The sequence below is a fragment of the Agelaius phoeniceus genome, chromosome 1 (genome assembly GCF_051311805.1).
Source record: "Agelaius phoeniceus isolate bAgePho1 chromosome 1, bAgePho1.hap1, whole genome shotgun sequence".
Lineage (NCBI taxonomy): Eukaryota > Metazoa > Chordata > Aves > Passeriformes > Icteridae > Agelaius > Agelaius phoeniceus.
The window spans coordinates 2081886-2102573 of record NC_135265.1 but is presented as its reverse complement, the minus strand read 5'-3'; the positions used below and the strand labels follow the sequence as shown (position 1 = coordinate 2102573).

The 20688-nt window shown below is 47.1% G+C and overlaps 1 protein-coding gene across 1 annotated transcript in view; it reads left to right on the top strand.

Moving 5' to 3' along the window:
• The window catches only part of WNT9A (Wnt family member 9A), a 66295-nt gene extending 46246 nt beyond the window's left edge, over positions 1-20049 (top strand). The window contains exons 3-4 of the mRNA XM_054646704.2: positions 2873-3135; positions 13245-20049. Coding sequence (XP_054502679.1) covers positions 2873-3135; positions 13245-13718 — 737 coding nt within the window. The 3' untranslated portion in view covers positions 13719-20049. The remainder of the gene's footprint in view (positions 1-2872; positions 3136-13244) is intronic.
• The last annotated feature ends 639 nt before the right edge of the window (positions 20050-20688 follow it).

Here is a 20688-nt window from a genome sequence, read left to right as displayed (position 1 = left end):
GGTGCCTCTTCATTCTGTCTAGCTGGGCAAGAATTCTCCAATCCAGGAGCACAGCTCTCTTTGGTAGTGGCATCCCTCTGGCAGGCATGTGGGCAGTCTGACCTGGGGTGTAACCTAGAAAAAAACCAAAGTATTTTAGTGAAAAATCATGGTTACAAAGAATGAGAGATGCTTAGAAGGCTGCTGGCTGGTAGTTAAGTGTTCAAGGCCAGCTTGGATGGGCTTTGAGGTGACCTGGGATAGTGGAAGGTGTCCCTGCCCAGGACAGGATGGATCTCAGGGTCCCTCCAACCCAAACCATGCCATGATTGCAGGCTCAGAGCTCCAGGTCAGGGTTTGCACACCCCATCCCATTGAGGATTCTGTTTGACATTGGTGCCTCTTCATTCTGTCTGGCTGTGGCAAGAATTCTCCAATCCAGGAGCACAGCTCTCTTTGGTAGTGGCATCCCTCTGGCAGGCATGTGGGCAATCTGACCTGGGGTGTAACCTAGAAAAACCAAAGGATTTTAGTGAAAAATCATAGTTTACAAAGGATGAGAGATGCTGAGAAGGCATTTTCTACCCAGGGGAGTCATCTGGGTACCCATGAGTTTTTGTTGTTGTGTGAATTGAGAATTCTCTCACCACCTCCAATGGAGTATTTGCAGTGCTGCAGGTGTTTCTGGGCTGTCAGAATATTAAAATAACAAAATTTGTTATTTTAACCCTCACCACTCTTTGCGGTGTCCTCAGTGAGTGTAGAGCTGAATCTTCTTTATTTTAGTGTCGTTTCTTGTGAGGAAAAGGTTCCTGTTCTCCTTTTCCAGGTGAGGAGTAGAATGATTGGATAATTCCTACCACAGTCTGGGAGGAAGTGGAACCTCAGAACCCTTGGAAGGACCAAGCCTCAGTCTCCTGGGGTGGATTTTCCTCAGTCTTCCTGCTCCTGGGAGTGTTTTGGGAAGGCAGACTCTGGGAATGGACACATGAGTTTGCTTGGAGTGTCATAAACCTCCCAAGGAACAGTTCCAAAAATGACCTGGCAGTGTCTCTGCATGTCCTTGGTTGACACACCAGCTCACAGATATATCCACTACTGTCACCATCCACTTGTGTTATTTTTGAGTGGGGGATTTCTTGAGTCCCATCCAAAGCTGTTCTGGAATTGCATCTCAAATATGCAGTCGTTTACAGCTTCCATAGCTGGGGAATGGGCAGCTATAAATACTGCCATGTTTGCTTTTTATTTCTGGCTTTTATAATTTGGATTGAAACCGTGGCTCCCTCTGGGTGTCATTTGCCTGTTGGGAGTGTGGATGCTGTCACATCCCTGTAGGTGAGTGTGGAGGTGTAAAGAAAGGCCGTGCATGGGAGGTTTGAGGTGTAAACTGGGTTTTTTTGAGTGAGGTGCTGTGTTAGGTGACACATCTCCTGCTTCCCAGCCCTCAGGTGTCATCTGTCAACAATTCTGCCAGTCTGGAGTAGGACCCAGTGATTCAGGAGGAGAGGGAAGAGTGAGGCGGACTGGAAGCCTCTGCTGGGCTCCTGCAGTTTGGTGTCCCCTTGGTAGCAGCAGTGGTACCTCCATGTCCTGTCCAACACTTCATGGAGTCAAAGCTTTGGCTTTGAGGGGACCTTAAAGCTCATCCAGTTCCACGCCCTGCCATGGGGAGGGACACATTCCAGTAGACCAGGTTGCTCCAGGCCCCGCCCAGCCTGGTCTTGGATGCTTCCAAGGATGGGGCAACTCTTGCTTAACTCTTTCCATTTTCAGGCAGAGACTGTGAGTGACACAGAGTGACAGCCACCGAGCTGGCCAGATTCCATGTGTGTTCCTGAATCCTTGTGCCACCTCTGTCCATCATTCCTTGCCCTCCCCCGTGCCCTCTCCACCATCAGTGATGCAAATAGAGCTTCCCATGCTGTGAGGGAGTCAGGAGGGCACAGCCCAGGCTTTTCCCAGAGGTGCCCAGCAGTGCCACAGGAGGAACAGGCAGGAACGGGTGCCCAGGAAATTCTACCTGAACTTGAGGAAGAACTTCTTTCCTGGGCAGTGACTGAGCACTGGTGTGGAGTCTCCCTCACTGGAGATATTCCAGAGCAGTCTGGATGTAATCCTGAGCCCTGTGCTGTGGGATGGCCCTGTTGGAGCAGGGAGGTGCCACCAGGTGCCCCACCATGGTCCCTTCTGTCACCGGCTGGGGGCTGTGTACAAATCACAAACGGGACAGGGCTGCTGTGGAACGTGCCTTGAGCTGTTTTATTTTCCAGCATCAGTCTCATTCCTTGATTATGACAATGGGAAGATGCCAACAGCTCACATCCCAGGCAGCAGACCAAGAACTTAATGATACAACTCACTTTTTAAGTTTTTTGACCAATCACACAAAGCAAAAGCACATTGACAGTAGTTCTATCCAACCACTGTAAGCACAGGTACCTTTGGTTAACCAGTGCTTGCTTATTTCAAATGCAATACCTGCTTGTGAGCCTTAAAACACAATGCACAGAGCTCCATTATTAAGCTTAGAACTCCCTAATATCTCACTAGATAAACTTTTCTGCAGCTTAGAGAGTTATTCTAGACAAGCGTTAATACACAGAGCGTTGTTCTATTTGTCTTTGCTTTTCTACAGTTTAAATAATTTTTCTGCTGACCAATCTCATGGCTGCTGCTTAGCTCTAATCACAGTTCTACTGCCTCTGAGGCCTGCTTTTTGCAGCTTTCCCAAAACCCTCTGATTTTGTGAATTCCCACACCTTCCAACCTTACCACTCTCTCACTCCATGACGCAACTCACGCTCTTCTCCCGATAGGTTTTACCTCCATTTCCTGGGTGTTTTTCCTTTCTTTAAGCTGAAATTAGAGCCTGTCCCTGCTGTCCCTGCAGGTTTCAAGGAGACAGCCTTCCTGTACGCCATCTCCTCGGCGGGGCTGACCCACGCCATGGCCAAGGCGTGCAGCGCGGGGCGCATGGAGCGCTGCACCTGCGACGAGGCCCCCGACCTGGAGAACAGGGAGGCCTGGCAGTGGGGAGGCTGTGGGGACAACCTCAAGTACAGCAACAAGTTCGTCAAGGAGTTCCTGGGGAGGAAGCCCAACAAGGACCTGCGAGCCAGGGTGGACTTCCACAACAACCTGGTGGGCATGAAGGTGCGTTGAAGGCGCCGCGGGGTGGTGGTGGTGGTGGTGGTGGTGGGGAGGTCAGGCTGCTGTGGGGTTTTGGGGGGAATGATGCTGGTTTTGGGTGTGGAATAGGAGTGTTGGAGGTGAAATGGATGGAGTGGTGCTCCTTCTGGAGGGGAGAAGGCTGAGCTGTGGGATTATGCCCTGGTTTTTACTGTGCAAAACCATCAGAGAGAGACCAGAGGGAAAGAAATGGGACTGGCCAGGTTTAGGAAGTATGAGGCGGAGACAAAGATTGCTGGTTTCCCACAGGAAGGAGAGGGTTTCACACCACAAAGGGATGGAAAGACAGGTTTCTCAGGCTTACATGAGGTAGAACATGGAGGAAAGGTTTTATGCTGCCACAACATGTCCTTGAGGGACGCTTCTCTTGCAGCAGTTCAGTAGAGCACAGAGAGTGTAGCATCTCCGTGGCCAGGTTTCTTTAAAACTGGCTGGAGAAACAGCTGGCAGGGAACCAGGGTGGAGAGATTAATTTCTGGCTGACCTCAGACCTAATGGTCCCTTCAGTTTTGCCTTCTGGCAGAAACCTTCTGTGTCACCTAGAGCACAGAAACCTCCTGTGTCACCTAGAGCGGGAGACGGTGCTTGGTTGTAGAGTCCCTTTTTTCTTTTCCCATCTTTATCCTCTCTTCCTGCTCTTTACACCTCCTCTGAGGCTGCCTAGGGGCCTCCCTGCAGGACTGCCAGAGTTCAGGAAGCATTTGGACAATGCTCTGGGGCACATAGTGTGATTTTTGAGTTTGTCCCATGCAGGGCCGGGATTTGGACTCGATGATCCCTGTGGGTCCCTTTCCAGCTCAGCATTTTCCGTGACAGATGTAAAGGACAAAGTGTCTGTGAGTGCTGGGTCATCCCAGCAAGGGGAAAAGGAAGAGGCTTTCCACCTTCTCCCATAAAATGCTTGGCTGTACCTAGCCTAGAGTTGCTCCAACACGAAAATCCCTCAGATTGGCCAGCACAGGTGCTTAGGATCAGTGTTTCATTGCACCAACCTCCAAGGGGGACATACTGCAAGGCCAGAAATAGCCCTCGAGCCTTGTTATTGTCTGTGTGATTGGATGCAGGCTTGGGGCTGGGATGGGGGACCTGGGTCTCCAGTTTCCCAGGCAAATGCAGCCCAGCCAGTTGTGCATTCTAGGAATGGCCACCCCAGCTCAGTTGTTGCTGTGTCTATGTATAAAATGTCATTCCTCGCAACGGAATTGGGGCATCGGGGAATGCCACCAGCCAGGGCTGGCCAGCAGAGAGTCTCCCCCTCTCCCCACTACCAGATGCTCCTAGACAGCGCTGAGATCAGGATTAGAAATATCCTGGATTTAGCTGGTGTCTGGTTTTGGCTGACAGCTTTGCTGCTCTGGATTAAAGGGCTCAGTGTCTCTGAACTCCTGTGGCAGCTCTTTGACGTGTCAAACAGGCTTTGCAGGGAACTTGTCTCAACCCTGGTGTTGGTTGCTCTGTCCCATCTTTTGCAGTTGAGTGTGTAGCAGATGGGATGGCAGTGGAGAAGGCGGCCCTTGGAGGCTGTGTTTCCATGCTGGATGTCTCTGTGAGATGTCCTGGCTCTCCTTTCATTGTCCTTCCATTCCCATCTTTTGGAGTTGAGTGTGTAGCAGATGAGATAGCAGTGGAGAAGGTGGCCCTTGAAAGCTGTGTTTCCATGCTGGATGTCTCTGTGAGATGTCCTGGCTCTCCTCTCATTCCAGAGTCACACAATACAGTCTCATCAAAACCTCCAAGGATGTGACTTTGGCTGCCACTGGCATGTCCTTGTAGCTCCAGGGGTATCCACCAACAGTGGCAGGGCTAAAAACCTCCCAGATGGGTTTGGCCCAACTCCCAGTGTTCCCAATCCCAGGAGCTGCAGTCAGGATGTCCATATGGCTGAGGCCACTCTTGGATTTAGGATTTGTGTCCTTAATTATCATCTGTGCTCTGCACTGCACGACTCTGAGCTAAACAAACTCCAAGGATGAGCGGGAGAGGTTGAACATTCCCCTCCGTGTCCTGATCCTTGCGAGTTAGCTCCCAGGGGAAGATGCAGGACTCTCCAGCATCCTCTGCCTCCACTCCCCTTGGCACAGTGGGACTGTGGCCACTGGCAGTGGTTTCTCAGTGTGGTATCTGCAGCTGAACAGCTGAGTAACAGTTGTGACGGTTGTCCAGACACCCAGAGCCCTCCTGGCAACCCAAGTCACAGACCTCTGCTGCAGGTCAGTGATCCACTGCTCCTATTTTTGTCCACCCACAACGTCCCTGTCGAGTTGGGATTGCTGTGTGACAGCTTTCCTTTGCCTGTTTGCAGCAGCAGTTGAAATGATTTCTCTGTTTGTGCTGCTGGATATAATAATTCATCGGGCCGTGGTGTGGTTGAAAGCCAAGCCAAGCAGCCCAGCAGGCTCACAGCTCCACCATGGAGCCAGGCAGAGAGGGAGGGAATGTTGAGGAGGAAGCTTTCAGGAGGGTGGTGGTGGAAGATCAGGAGAACACATCTGTACGGTTGGGATACGTGGCCCCAAACCCCTGGCACAATTCAGTGTCACTAAGATGATGATCAGAGATAAGGACCCAGGCTGGCTTTGTGACTACAAAGTCAAAACTTGCAGTGCTTGGTTCAGATTCCAGAATATTGAAACCAGTTTGACCCTCTTGATGTGGTGGATGGATTATCTTTGGCACTGCTTGCTCTCAGGTGTGGATTAATACCAGGTTTGATCTCTATTCCTCCTCCTGTTCCCACTGCAAGTGCAGGGATGAGAGGATGGAGGCTGAGGGCACTACTGCATTCCTTGCTGAGTTTGTGGATATTTTCCTTGAGGAAGGTAGTGAGTTAAAGACGATTCTCAGCACATTTTCTGTGCCTTTAAAGAAGCTGCCCACCAACCAACTCCTGCCATAAAGACTTTGCCACTATCAAGCAGGGTTTGCTCACCCAGTGACTGCAGCAGTCTGAAACCCCTTTGGACTCACCTAGTGTAGTTATTGGAACAATAACCAATCTAGATTTGATTTTGGGTGGATCAGAGGCAGTAGAGGGGTGCAGACAGCCTTGATTTTTGTGCCATTTTGGAGCTGAGCAGTTTGGAGCTGGAGTTCTTGCAGCGTGTGGATGTGTGTGTTCACTGAGGGAGTGGAGAAGTCTCTATGAGTGATACAGCACAAGCTTGGTGGTCTCTCACTGATTCTTTACGTGTCATTTCTCCCATCTAATTACTCCCCACCATGGCAAAACATACAAATAGTCCCTTGAGACCCAGCAAAAAAAAAGGACCTGTGCTGGACTGACTAATTTGGCAAGCAACCCTCTCCCCTCCTGGTCACCACAGCAGTTTCTCCATGGTGTCACACCAGCAAACAATCCCTGTATTTCTGCAAGGGTGACATGATCCTATCCCGCCTAGTTTTAGTGTCTCTTGGTAGACGTTCTCATTTAATTATGAATTTACTTCTGCTTTTTTACAACCTTGATGGGCTGCCTGTAATTTTGCTGCCACCAGTGAAATAATCACTGAACATGTTGTGCCCATGGTGGCTCACCAAGTTATATGATATGACCTCAGTGGTTAATGAAAGGGTGAGCTTGTCTAGTGTGAGGATGAGGTAATTAGACCAGGACTTCTCCAGCCTTCTCTTTATTGAAAAGCGGGAGTTCTGAATAGACCACTTATTAAAAAAGCAATTTCCCTTCCTTTGCCAGATCTACTCTCCCTCATTCAGCCATTCTTTCCGAGGGGTCTTGGGTGGAGAGGGTTTTTTGGGGGGAGATGTGTGTGTGGAGGGGATGGGGGAGAAGTCAACTGTATTAAAGCTCCGTGGCCAGCAATGAAGTTTCTGAGTTATATTAAATGAAGCCCAGGCAGCCTTGCTAAAGCTCTCATCTTCTCTCCATCCTCCCCCCTTTTCCCCCTTGTACACACAAGTGCAGCCCTCTTTTGTAACCCATTAATGAAAAGGCGGAATATTAGAGCACTCAATTAGTTCCACTGGGCTTGAGTAAGTGATGTTTTAATTAAATTTGCCCAGTTTCTCAGCCAAGTATCATTAAACATGACTTTCCAACTCCCTCTCTGGAGCGTTGCTAAGTTTCTTAATCCCAGGAGTGCTGACCTCTTCCTGAGGTATGTCTGGTCAAGCATGTCTTACAGATCCAAGGGGCACAATTAAAAGGGGCTGCTGTTACCCTAGGAAAAAAAAATTATCATGTTCTCACTGCCTTTTCCCTTCATCCTTCCACAAACCTTTGCCTGAAGTCCATGTATAACCACAGTTGTCTTGAGTGTTTAATACAAAATTATGGGGACGTAGAGATGGAGAAGAAGAAAAGGTCTCTCTTCCAGCAGTTTTCCTGCTTTGAAACTGGTTCCTTTCATGAGGCTTCATTGTTTTTTGCACAAGATGCTTTGGTGTGTGCAGAGCAAGTGTTTCTGAAGGATCACAGAATCCTGGAACGGCTTGGGTTGGAAGGGACCTTAAAGGTTGCCTTGTCCCAAGCCCCTGTCATGGTCCTTGTCACCCTTGTGGGCTTCAAGTCCAGCCCCACCCTGAGACAGCTACACCTGGAACCATCTGGGATGCTCTGGAGAGGATAGTGGGAGGTGCCTGGACTCTCCCTTGCTGTTGACTTGCTTATTTTGGAATTCCATCTGAGGAATGGCTTTTCCCCCCCAGGCAGCACTGGCAGGGATCTCTCTGGAGGGCTGGAGATGCACTCTCCATATCAGGGAGATGTTTGCCCAGCTATCATCTGTCTGAGGAACTTCATGAGCTATCACATAACACGTTATCAGAGCATGCCACCCTCTTCATTTCTGGAGCTCTGTTGAGCAGAGGGGGGAAATTGAGACCCAGAAAGATTAAGTGACTCACTAAAGGTCACACACAGGCGGAGTGAGGCACAACTCTCCCGTTGCAGGGACAGTGTTTACAAGCACTGACCATCCATTCTCACACAGTTCCTGCTCATTAACACAGTTCCAGTCCAACTCCAGCTTTTGCTGCACCCTCATGATGTATAATAATTGCTGTTTTGGAGTTTAATCCACTTGGTGCATGCAAAAAACCAAAAGACATAAAGCATCCTTCTTGGCTGTTTTTTAGGGATGTGTTTGCAGTGAGAAATGGGGCATCACATGTTTACCAAGGTACAAATCAAACCCAGCAAATAACAGCCTGAGAAGAGCTCTTAATGTACAGATCAGTTTTCAGGGCCACCACTGGTATTAATTGCTGCAGGTTATGACAGGTAGGAATGCCCAGGCGTGCTCTCTGGATTTTCCACTTCTTTCAGGCTGAGAATGGCTCAGCCAAAGCCTTTCTTAGGCCTGGAAATCAATACTCTGGAAAAAAAATTGCTTGCTGTGTCCCATAAGTGATTGCAGTTGGTTGTTTATGTGGAGCTTTTTTAGCATGGGAAGCATGCTAGGAATACTGAGCATGGGGAAAATACTTCTGAAGTTCTCAGTTTTAAGTAGGGTTATGTTGTTCTATGCTTAAATGTTTGTGTTTTAATACCTATGTCACAGAAATATGAATGTTCCCATTTTTTAAAGAGGGAAGGCTGGTGGGAGGGGAAAACTGTTCTGAAACAGCAGGTTGAGAACAGCCTGAAAAGAAGGGGTTTTTTTTAACAAGGTAGAAGAAAAAAGAAAGGACAACTTCTAACAATCCGTGAAAGTTTTATAGTTCAGCCAGTGGCATTGGCCAGTGTGAAGGGACAAGTCTGGTCCACTGCTTGTGTGTGGGGACCGTGGCTGCTGTCCAAACAAACGTTAATACTTGAGCTGGGAGAATGACTAAGCCTATTTAAATTGGAGAGGGCTCCGTGTACGGGGCGACGGAGGGGATTTGATTTGTGGGGAAGCATCCCAAAGCCCTTCCCAAAGCCAGGCAAGGCTTTTCCCTGGATGAGCTGCCTGCGAGGAGGGTTTGCTGCCTCCTCTCCCCCAAACCATAGCGAATGGTTTGAAGCCCTGGAGCCGCAGCCCAGCCATGACGACAGCGGAGCAATGAGCGCGGAATTCCCACGGCCGGGTGTCCGCCCTGGGCTGCTGCTGCCCAGACAAGAGTTGTCTGAAAAAAAAAAAAAAAACCAAAAAAAAAAAAACCCCACTGCCAGAGCCCCGTGACCCAGCTGGGAATGAATGGGAATCCTGTCCTCGGCGTTTCAGCTAAAACACTGAGAAATTGTGTGTTGCAGCATGTCTGAGACTGATCATGACGGGGGCACTCAGTCTGAGCTTCGCGGCGCACCATTGTTGGGAGGAAGGATTACATGTTGCATAGCAATGCTCTGCTGTGATCCCTTTGCCCCATGTAAAGCCAGTTGGGAAGGCAGTCCAGCAGAGCTATCTGGTTTCCTCCGAGCAGGAAAACCCCAGGAAAAAACGGTTCTGTCTTGCTTTGTGTTTCCCTCATTCTGTGTTGGTCAGTATTGGGTGTTCTCACGGCAAGGTCAGTGGGAATTTGTGTTCCTAAGTCAAGCTAAAAATCCTTATTTTCCTCCCAAACTGTTCTGTTTGATACTGCCAGACCAGGTGGTTGTTCAGAGAAGAGTGGGAGGACAGAATTCCCATGTGTGATGCCACCCCTGACCCACCGCTTGTCTTTGTTTGGCTTTGTTTTCATGGTAGGAGCTCTCTAGAGCACACAGTACAAAAATGATGCTCCTTCTTGCTGCTACTCCTGAGTTACTACAACACTGCTGCTGTCTGGTATCTGTGGAGTTGGGGCCATGGGGAGCATGAAATATTTTGTGCCTTGGATGGAAGCTGAGCCACTCTGCTTCACATCTGTGACAAAGGTGCAGGTGGCCACTCTTGGTGTGGATGAAGTGATTATTCAGTGGTGAGCTCAGGACAGGTTCAGGTCTGTGGAGGATGGAGGTAAATCAGGCTCTGAACTGTGATGAGCCCTGAAAAGAAAGCAGGAGCTGCTACAGCTCTTGAAATATGATTTTATATGGTAAAACCTTATTCTTCCTCATCTAACCAAGACTTTTTTGGGGAAAAAAAACCCTGTGTTTTTCTATCCTGGAAGAAGGATAGAAGACCTTCAGGTTTGAAAGCGTGATCCAGACATTTGTCCTAGGATCCAGCCAGCAAAGCTTTCTCCAAGCAACCTGCTGACTTGGATCAGTCTTGCTCTGCTTCCTGAAGAAATGAGGTGGATTTAAGTGTCTCTGACAGGAGCTTGCAACAAGAGGAGGAAAGGTCGTTGTGGAAGCTGGGGAGCGGGACGGGAACCTGAAGGGCTTTGCCAAGATTCATTTTGGCTCGTGGGTGGCTGGGGCTGCAGGCAGCAGTTCCCCATCACGCAGCGCCTCGAGGAGCTGCAGCGTGACTGACAGCAGCAGGGGAGGCTGCCTGGGCAGGGAATTTTTCTAGGATTTTCACTCTTGCTGCCTCGTAACATTCTTGAGCCCTTCCCGGTCCTTCCAGGAGAAGCTTTACGGGGCGGTTGGGAGGCACCGCGCTTGCACGGCAGCCACAGGAAAATCCACACTGAATTTCATAAACTGCTGCATTCATGGGGACATGGGCAATGGAAACCTTTCATGCTTTGGTCCAGCAGAGCTGTCCCAGCCACTGCTTAACAAGGAGCTAGAAGCGAGTCAGGAAAATCCACACTGGGGCTCATGTGGAACTTGTTTGAGCCCAGATGAGAATAAAATTAATCTACCCAAATACACTAATTAGTACCCCTTGAGGGACCTTTATGCTGCTGGAGGGACAGCTGGCGTGAGGAGAATGTTTTAAAGCACCTCAGTTAGTGCTAGGTGGAGATATTTAAACACTTGAGTTTGGCCCAAAGGGCAGGATTCTGCTCACAGACTCCCCTGAACTGAGGTGCCTCTGTGTGGGCTGGGTCCCCAGGCTCCTGTTGGTGATAGAGATGTGCTCAGCTGTCAGTGGGAGCCTGGAGAGCTGTTCAGTGGAGCAGGTGTTTGCCTCACTGCAGGGTCCTGCCCTGCTTTGGCTGTCCCGACTGCGATGAGAGTTCTGAGGTGTTTCTCGAACTGAGGTGTTTAAACTCGAGTGTTTGCCTCGGTGAGGTCAACCCTGGCTGGCTGATGCGATTCAAGTGCCTAAACCTACATGCTTACACCTGACTGAAGGTCCTGTGCCATCAGCCAGCTGCCAGTCCGTCAGGATCAGGTTTTCCAACACGTGTTGGGCTGTATCCACCAGCCCCACGTGGACGCCTTGGCTGCAGTGCTCCTGCAACGTCAGCACTCCCGCAGAGCTCCAGAGAGGTGGCTCCTGACAAGAACAGCCCCGACTCCAGGTTCCCTTCCTGAGTTTCATGACCCTGTCTTGTTCAATCAGCTCCAAGCCCAGGAGCAGGACTACAAGCTGAGCCAGTTCCCGTTGGTTTCTTGCTTTCCCAACTCCTGGGCAATGGGGGGTTGTCTCCTTTTCCAGGTGGAGCAGATGCAAATGCTCTGGGGGAGGAGGAAAGGTTGAGGAAAGCCTGAAGTGATGAATGACTGCAGTGTGCAGCCCTTTCCCAAGTATCCCAGCAATTTCTGCCCGGTTTGCCGATGGTGTGGGCGTGAAATCAGGTGGAGGAGCTTTGTTTCACACGAACTCAGCTCTCACTTCTGGACAAGCAGTGAAACGGGACTTTACATGAGGGAGGGGACGGGTGAGGGTTGGGGTTTTCCCCCCTCCCCCTCGGTGTTGAAATGTGTTCTGCACGCTCTTGTCTGACATTGTGGGATTTCTTGTGGACTTGGCGAGACACTTTGGCACACAAAGCGTGACAGCCCTTACCCAAGCCATCCCAGCTGAGCGCTATAACCAGCAACACATCTCCCCCTGTAACCCGCCACCGCTCTGAATGCTACTGTGTATTATTGGATTGCACTTGCAAAGGTCTTTGGCTGTCACAGGAATGAAGTGTGACCATTGGACAGGCTCTGCTGAAGGCTGCATTATGCATATTGTCTTTCTAAAAATGTTTCTGGAATATCACAATTGGGCCAGGCCCCAATTCCGAGTCCATGACCTATTGCACGGTTGCACATGGGGCTCAGCAGGATTTGTGCAGCCAAATAATTAAGAACCGGATGGTCAGGAAATGGACTGCAGCCAGTCCTCTGCTGTCAGGAGGCCACAGCAGAGCCAGATGCCATCATGGGCACGGGGGGAGGTTGTTTTCTTCTTTTTTAGGTACCGTAGATGCCCAAAGGAAGGGCACTTTCAACAGTACTTTGGTGCCTTGTCAGGACCCAGCTCTGTCAAACAAACTCTGTCCTCACCTGCTGTTTTAAGGGGTGGTTGTACCTTACCCATTTAAAGTCAACAGAACCTAATTTTGGGGAAGGGGCAGGGTGGGAGAATTAGAAATACAAATTTGTGTTTATAATCTGTGGGCAAAATGTGGGGTATCTGTGGCTGTCCAAATAACATCTCTGCTCATGTGTTGCCCATGGAGGTGCTCCAGGTGTAAATCTCTCTCTGGAGAAGGGGAGCTGGAACATTACAATGCTGCTTCTACGTAGATGGATGTGGTTTTGTGCTGTGAAACTTCTTTATTGGAGTTGATTTGAAAAGAATGGGATCCTTTGTTTAGCATCAGTCAGCGGATGGTGCTAAACTAAGATTGCTTCTTGTACTTGGGTTTGGGGTCCTGTGGTATGGAGAAGGTTCCTATCATCCACATTTCTGTTCTGGAGCATGTGCCACCCCACCTCTTTCCATTTCTTCCACTTTTATATCTTACCTACTTATTATTGACAAAGATAAATAGGTGTTAAAATATGTATTAATCTCTTAGTTGTATCACAATTTCAGATCTCTATCTACACGATGAGTGGCAGCACTGGACAATCTTTGTGCACCTTTTCGATATCTTTAATTAGCCAATTAAGCAAAGTTTTTGCAGGTGAATGTCATAGTCTGGGAACTGAGACCTCTTGAAGTATATCCTGTAGGATGCGTTTTCTGTCTGCTTCCAACAGATATTTTTTGGTATTGTCTTCAACTTGGTGTCCCTGAAGCGTCTTCTAGAAAATATCATGTTTTACTTGATGCTTTGATGACTGATTCTCTTTGGGGCCATGTGTGTGTCTGCAGGTCATCAAAGCCGGCGTGGAGACCACCTGCAAATGCCACGGCGTGTCCGGCTCCTGCACCGTCCGGACGTGCTGGAGGCAGCTCTCCCCCTTCCACGAGATCGGCAAGCAGCTGAAGCAGAAGTACGAGACCTCGCTCAAGGTGGGCAGCACCACCAACGAGGCCACGGGGGAAGGCGACATTTCCCCCCCTAAAAAATCCATCCCCGGCCACAGCGATCAAATCCCAAGGACTACGGATCTCGTCTACATTGACGACTCCCCGAGCTTCTGCCTGATGAGTCGCTATTCCCCCGGCACCTCGGGACGGAAGTGTTACAAGGACAAGAACTGCGACAGCATCTGCTGCGGCCGGGGCCACAACACGCAGAGCCGGGTGGTGACGCGCCCGTGCCAGTGCCAGGTGCGTTGGTGCTGCTACGTGGAGTGCAAGCAGTGCACCCAGAGGGAGGAGGTTTACACCTGCAAGGACTGACATGACCCGCGGCGCCTGCTGCACGGGCCAGCTTGGAGAACTGCCTATGGAGACAAACAGGGTTTGATTGACCTTCTGGCATCTGGAAGCTATGTTGAGACATAAGCACTTTGTAGGGTACAGGTGACCCAGCTGTGTTGCTGTTTTGTTTTGGGGTTTTTTTTGTTTTGGTTTCTTTGTTTTGTTTATCCTGTAGACTGAATTTTCATGAGGTCCAACCATGTGGAAATAAGTGCCTGTCACACTGGGGTTAGACACCAGTTGACCTTCACCTTCGTCGTCTACGTAGTTTGACGGATCATTTCTCCTTGGAACGTTGTTTCAGCCATCCTCCATGAACTCCTGGGCTAAGAGATTCCCTTTGGCATGAATATCCTGTACTTCTTTATTCCTGGAGCTCACCCAGCTGCTTAGAGAGCTGACACAAAAGATCTTTCCGCTTTGAGTGCAGTGGTGCCGGAAGCGGACATTTATTTCTCCTAAAACTGGAGAGGGATTTGTAGGGGTTGATGGGTTCTTCCAGTGGAGTTTCTGCACATGGAGCAAACCAGGCTCTGACAAAGAGACCCACGGGAGCATCAGCTCTTTAATGACAGCTCCGTGTCCGCATCGTGCATCGTCACCACGTACAGCTCGGAAACGTTGGGTCCACCACGCTGCAGACAGAAATAGATCCAAGAAAGAGGTTGGGAAGACAGCAGAACACCAGATGTGCCTGTCCCCTTCAGTCCAATCCCCTTCTTTATTTAAAACACTTCACCCAAATGCAGGCTCTTTAGCACTATTGCTGTCTTAAATTGAATTCACCTTTTTTTTTTTTTAAACCACTAGATACTTTTGTTTCATTTTCACTTCGCGCATGATTTATTTTTCTCTCCTCTTCCCACCTCTTGCTGATGGAGGTCAACCTGTGGTAACTGCTTCAGAAATCCCAACTGAAACTCGTTGAGTTGAATTTGGACGTGTTTCTCTTGAGTAGGACAAGAGGAATCCGAGTGCCTCTTGGAACCCGGGGCTGTCTTGCCTTGTGGAGCAGCCGTTTTGGCCTGGATCAGACCTCTGGAGGAGTTGACTTTTCTTTCCTAGGTCATCATTCCATTTACTCTAAACCATGGCAGTGGTACATGACACAAGCTGTATGTAAACCCTATGACCTTAAGATGATTTTGGTTTTTGTTTTTTTTTTTAACCACTAGATCGAGAACTGTACTTTAAAAACACACCTGCTAAATCCTAACAAACTCATGGATTTGGAATAACCAATCGACACAGAGACAACCTGAGAGAAGCCAGAAATTTGACTGCAGGGGTTGATCACTCCAAGGCTGTGAAACACATGATAACCTCCAGCATTTCTTTTTTGCTTGGAAGAGGAGATTTACAATCCAGGACTTGGCGTGCCAATATTCTTCGTATAAAAGTGGATTGGAGGCAGCCAGTGAATTGCCTGAATGAAGCTTTCTAAGGAAAAAATGGGGAGCAGAGGGTGTTTTGTTTGATTTTTGGTAGCAATTTTTGATTGTCCAGTAGTAGCAATTTCCACCGAGTTTATATAAGCCATTGATCTGGTGTTCAAAAGAGGAGATTCTCAAGCATTAGTAAAAATCAGTAAAAAAAAAAAGAGAGCAATTTCCCAAGATGAACCGTTATTTTTCAATGTATTTTTTTCCTTATTTTTATTTAATTTTAATTTTTCCCCCCCTAATTGTAGCCACTAATATTTAAGCTGTTCATATGCATCTACTGGGAAGAGAAAAGATAGATTTGGGGTTTTCCTAGTAACAAACACCTGCAGTCCAGCCTGGTTCATTGGCATCAAATCTTGAGGAGGGGGCAGGGGGGAGGGACAGGGTGTTGCTGTTTAATAGCACCATGGCTCTGCAGAGGGAGGCAAAATGTCTCTTTTTTGGTGTTTCCTTATTTGCTGTACAATTCTGGAGCTTGGGATAATGCTGGAGGAGTGAAGGTGGAATCCACATGTGGAATTCCCACCTTCCACCCCAGCAAAGCACCAGGAAGGTCTCACAGCTTTTGGGAAAGTCACCCCTGAGCAGTTTATCTAATGGTTTAAAAAAATAAATCACCTAGAAACCTATTATTCAGTGTGTATATATAGATATATGTGCACACCTTGACACATAAATATATATATATATATATAAATATTGAACATTTATTTATTGTAAAGCCCTTCAGAAGGACCTTCTTATGGTTTCAATGTGGTATTATGTTAAATTCTCTTTCTCCCTTTGTCTCTCTCTCTCACACATATGTGCAAACTCACTGTTACATTTTTGTGTGTTCTAGAATAGCTCTTCCCCTTCAAAGTAAAGCCAGATCCAAACCTGCTCAAAACAGGAACTTTGGGGTCTGAATTACTATTTCTGGCTCCATTCTTTCTTTTTTTCTAATCTGTTCTTAATTAAAGGATGGGCTGCAATTTATGTGCATTATTATTATTATTATTATTAATTATTATTATTATTATTGTTATATTTAAACCATGGGCCTCATTTTCCTCCTTTTCACTGGTGTCTCTGTCTCCATTGACCTCGCTGGAGTAACTCCACATTGCACTGGTGTGAGAGGAGAATGAGTCCCTAGAAGCAGAAGAGAGGGGAGTGTTGGCATGGATATCCTGGCCAGAAAAATGCTGGGATGGGATGGGATGGGGTAGGGAAGCTTGGTGCGTTCAGCAGTGTGGGGGAGAGAGAGATGGGTGGGAAATCAGGCAGATTGTCCAAGCTTGTCTAGAAGGAAGCAGCAAAGAGTGAATGAACTACTGAGTGAAAGAGCTCTTCTGTGTATTATAACTCACGCACTGAAGCCTGGATGCTTTCTGTAAGTATTTAAAAAAAAAAAAAAAAAAAGACAAAAAAGAAAAAAAAAAGACAAAAAGAATTACAAAAAAATGAATAACAAGAAAAAAAAAAAACCACCACAAATTGTATTTATGTTCATGTGGATATAGTACTTGCCTGTTATATATTGTAAATAGCAAGGTTTATTCTCCTGTGGTTAAAAAAAAATTATAAATAACTAAATAGTAGCGAGGCACATGTGTTAAATGTATAGGCAGTGTATAAAATATACTAACACTCTGAAATCAGGAGAACTTGTCTTCTTGGCCTTTTGACCTAGGGTGGTAAAACAAATGTGGGTTATTTTTCTTCTGCCCCCTGCACCACGCTGTGGGTGTGTTTTGGGTGGGGGGTCTTTAGTTCCAGCGTTTTCCAATGTTTGCCTTATCGTTGAAGAAGGAATTGGGGCAAAAGCCTCCTTTTGGAAAAATCCAGTGGAGCTTAAGTCAGAGCTGGGAGAGAATCTGTCAAACCATCCCAAATCCCTTTGGAGTGCTAGGCCTGGGTTTTCTGATGGTGAGAGATGCGTTGGAGTTGAATTAACTCATGGAGCACGAGTGCTACTCCATCCACAAGAGTGGGAACTCCTGTATAAAACACTGGGGAGTGTCCTGTAAAACCCTTTTTGTCCCAGCTGGATTAAACTGGATTTTTCCAGAGAGGCTGATCCTGCCACCACACCATTGGATCTCCAGTGCAATTCAGTGAAATTGCCTGGTTTTGTAAAACTACTTCAGCGGTGGCTTTGGGTCCCTGAACTTTTTCATGGTGTCATTTCATATATATATATATAAATATTAAACAAAAGTGCAAAGCAACTTTCCCCCTTTTTCTTATCCCCAGAGAAATAGGATTTTGCTCAGATGTAACTGGAGAAGGACAGATGGGTGGAGGGGAGATCTCTGGTTCCTGACCCCCTTTCACCCCCTGTCCCCCCAAAAGTGTCAAAGTGTTGGTTCTCCTAAGCTGATCCAGCCAGATCAGTTTTGGGGTGGGGGGGTGCAACCATTATTTATATAACTTTTTTATTAATTTTTTTAAAAAGAGAAGTTAGCTGATGGAAGAATATTTTTATTGAATAGTGCATTTTAGTTATGTCAGAAATATAAAAAAAATATATATAATATTTTTGTAAACAAGGCAAACTGAAAACGTTTGCTGTTTTATATTAGAATTTTCTATTAAAAGAAATAAAAACCCACAGAAATAATTGTTGCACCCGTCATCTGTTTTTTAACAAGCTTCTATTCTGTGTGACTGACTCATTTATGCCGGATGTGGAGAAATGCAAAACAAGTCCTAAACATTATGTTCTCCTTATCTTCCAGTTATCAAAAACTCCAGTTGGTGAAACAAGCAGTGCTTAATCAAAGGGGATTTTTAATTATTATCATTATTAATGCTAAAAATGAGTTATGAAAAATGAGTAGCTTATAATGGAAAGATAAAAAAATCTACCCCAAAATTTCAAGTTTACCCTTTTTTAGCTGAACATCCTCCTTTTGAAATGGGTCTGGATGGAGGAAATCCCAAATCTATTTGCAGTTATTGGGGATTTGCCATTGAGCTCAGTTGGCTGGGGAAGAACAGCTCTTAAAAAGGTGGTTGGGGAAAATAAAATCAAAATCTGAGTACATTGGAAGGTTAAATGAAGAGGACCAAATTCCAGGCTTGATCCAACACAAGCAACTTTTATCTATTTGAATGGGGCAGTATAAAACTGGGGAGCTAGGGATTTGCTCTACTGTGACTCGGGAAGTTTGTCCATCACCTTGGGAAGCAGGGAATGATTTATGGACCCCCTGTTTTCTTAAGAACTTTTGTGATTGCTAGTTTGGAGACCTGAGCAGGGGCTGAAATAATTTCTGAGGAGATTTTGTTGTCAAGCAGCTCGTTGACATCTGCCTTCCTTCAGGCCAGGTCTGGAATTCCTTTGTCCGCGGTTTTTCAGCTGCCCTGTTTTAGGGAACATACAGTCGGGTGTTTTGGCTGGGGTAGGGTTGGATGAGACCCCAGATGAAGGGACAGATTTCTCAAGGGTACTTTCATGGAGTAGATGCTGCTTAAGGTGATTTTCTGGTGGATTATGGTGCCTGTGAAAAATTCCTCAGTTGATGCTGCAGTAAAATCCAGTCTGTTCTGTACCCTGTGGAACAGGTGCAGTAAAGCTCCTCATTCCCAGTTTATCCAGCTCTGTGGGCACATCTGTTGGGTTGAGTCTGGCTTCCGTGGCCAGCTCACCCTGGATTTCAGTTTTTAGGGTGCTAATTAGGTGATGACTTTTAGAAAGTGACGTTTTCCCACAAGAAATACAAGATGTGGCCTTTCTGGACCGAATCACTTAGTACGGCACAGGATCAGGTCCAGGGGAATCATGGAATGTTTGGGGTTGGAGGGGGGTCTTTAAGATCCATCTCATTCCAACCTCCTGGTTAGATCTGCTCAACCCCCCTGAAGAAGCCAGGTCATGGGTATTGCCACTGAATAGCTTTTAGATCTATTTTTCACCAACTAACATTGGATTTAACCAAATTATTCGCAAGCAGAATATATCTGTACAGAGGAAATAAAAGAAAAAAAGGGAATCGTGAGGCTTTGTGGGTGGGGAGGAAAGGAAAATGGATTTGGCAGCACAGTTTTACTCTGGCTTCCTGTAACTACAATTCCTCAGGTGCAGGGAGGGAGTGGGGAGTGAGGCCAGGAATTGTACAGACACATCGAATCCACCTGTCAGGGGAAACATCAGAATTTTGCCTTTCTCTCAGTTGTTGCTGATTGTTTTCAGAAATGGGATAAAACCCTTCTTAGCACTGGGCGAGATGACCCAAGAGGCCAGGAGATGACTTCCCTCAGGAGTGTTGGGAGAGGTGTTGGCACTGATGTGGGTCTGGAATCATCCCCCTGGGGAAAGGAGCCCCTGGTCTGCAGGTCTGGGGCACCTCTGGAAGGTGCTTGGCCCATCTGGAGGTGCCCGTTTTCCCTGCTGACAGTCGAAGGGGATAAAGACATCCAGGTTAGTAGAGGTGAGATTGAAATCAGGAAAATCAGGAGATGTGTGGATAATCCTTCCAGCTCCCCTTGAGCATGGATCCATCTGAAACACCAATCACCAAATCAGCCCAGGAATTTCCCTTGGACCACCCCACCTTTAATAATTTGAAGCAGGAATGTAAAGTCTAGGATTTGTTTTGCACACCTGGGATGGCATTTCCTTTTAAAGGGAGGTGGGAATACTAACATGAAGGATTAGTATTTTTCTTGTTTTTCTTTTTGTTTTGTTTTGTTTATTTTCCGATGTCTTATGGGAGCCTAAGTTATTTTTCTCTACCTCATATGTACAGCTTGTAGGTATAAATCTGATTCTGAGTGACTGTTGAGAATGTATTTAAGTTATTTAACATCTTTGTATAACAAAAAAAAAAGAAAAAAAAGCAAGAACAAATGAAACAATAAATGTATTTTAAATTATACTTGAAGCGTGCTCCTCTTTCTTCACTTCTGTTGGAAAAGTCTTTGTACAGTGGTGGTGGGAGATCCTTCCTTCAGCCTTATTCATTAACATAAGCCTGGCCTTGGGGCCAATTTAAGCCCCAAAAGTGGTACCCTGAACTGGAGAAATGCCTCTCCATCCATTGCAAATGACATCATTAAAAAAGCTCCAGAGGCTGAGGGACTCCAGCAGCTTCCCATGGGATTCCATGGTCATCATACTTTGCTGGAGAAGTCAGGATACCTTGGCAGAGTGTCCCTGTCAGGATGTGATTCCAAAACAACTGGCTGGAGCTCAGAATAGGTTGGACGTGGCCAAATTTAGTCTGGGGGAATGACAACAATTAAAAAAACTGTTGTTATCCCAGGCTTTGACTTGCTTGACCCATTGATGTCAATGTGTCCTTGCCTGGCACATTGTCTTGCTTGATCAAATCCTTTTCTTCACAATGGACCTCTGGAGCTGTTCAGTTCCTCATTGCAGCTGAGCTTTAAATACCCAGAGTTGGGAGAGACCCACGAGGATCCTCCAGTCCAACAATCCCACCCTGGGCATCCCTGAGAGGACTTTCCAAACTCTCCTGGAGCTCAGGCAGCCTTGGAGCTGTGTCCATTCCCTG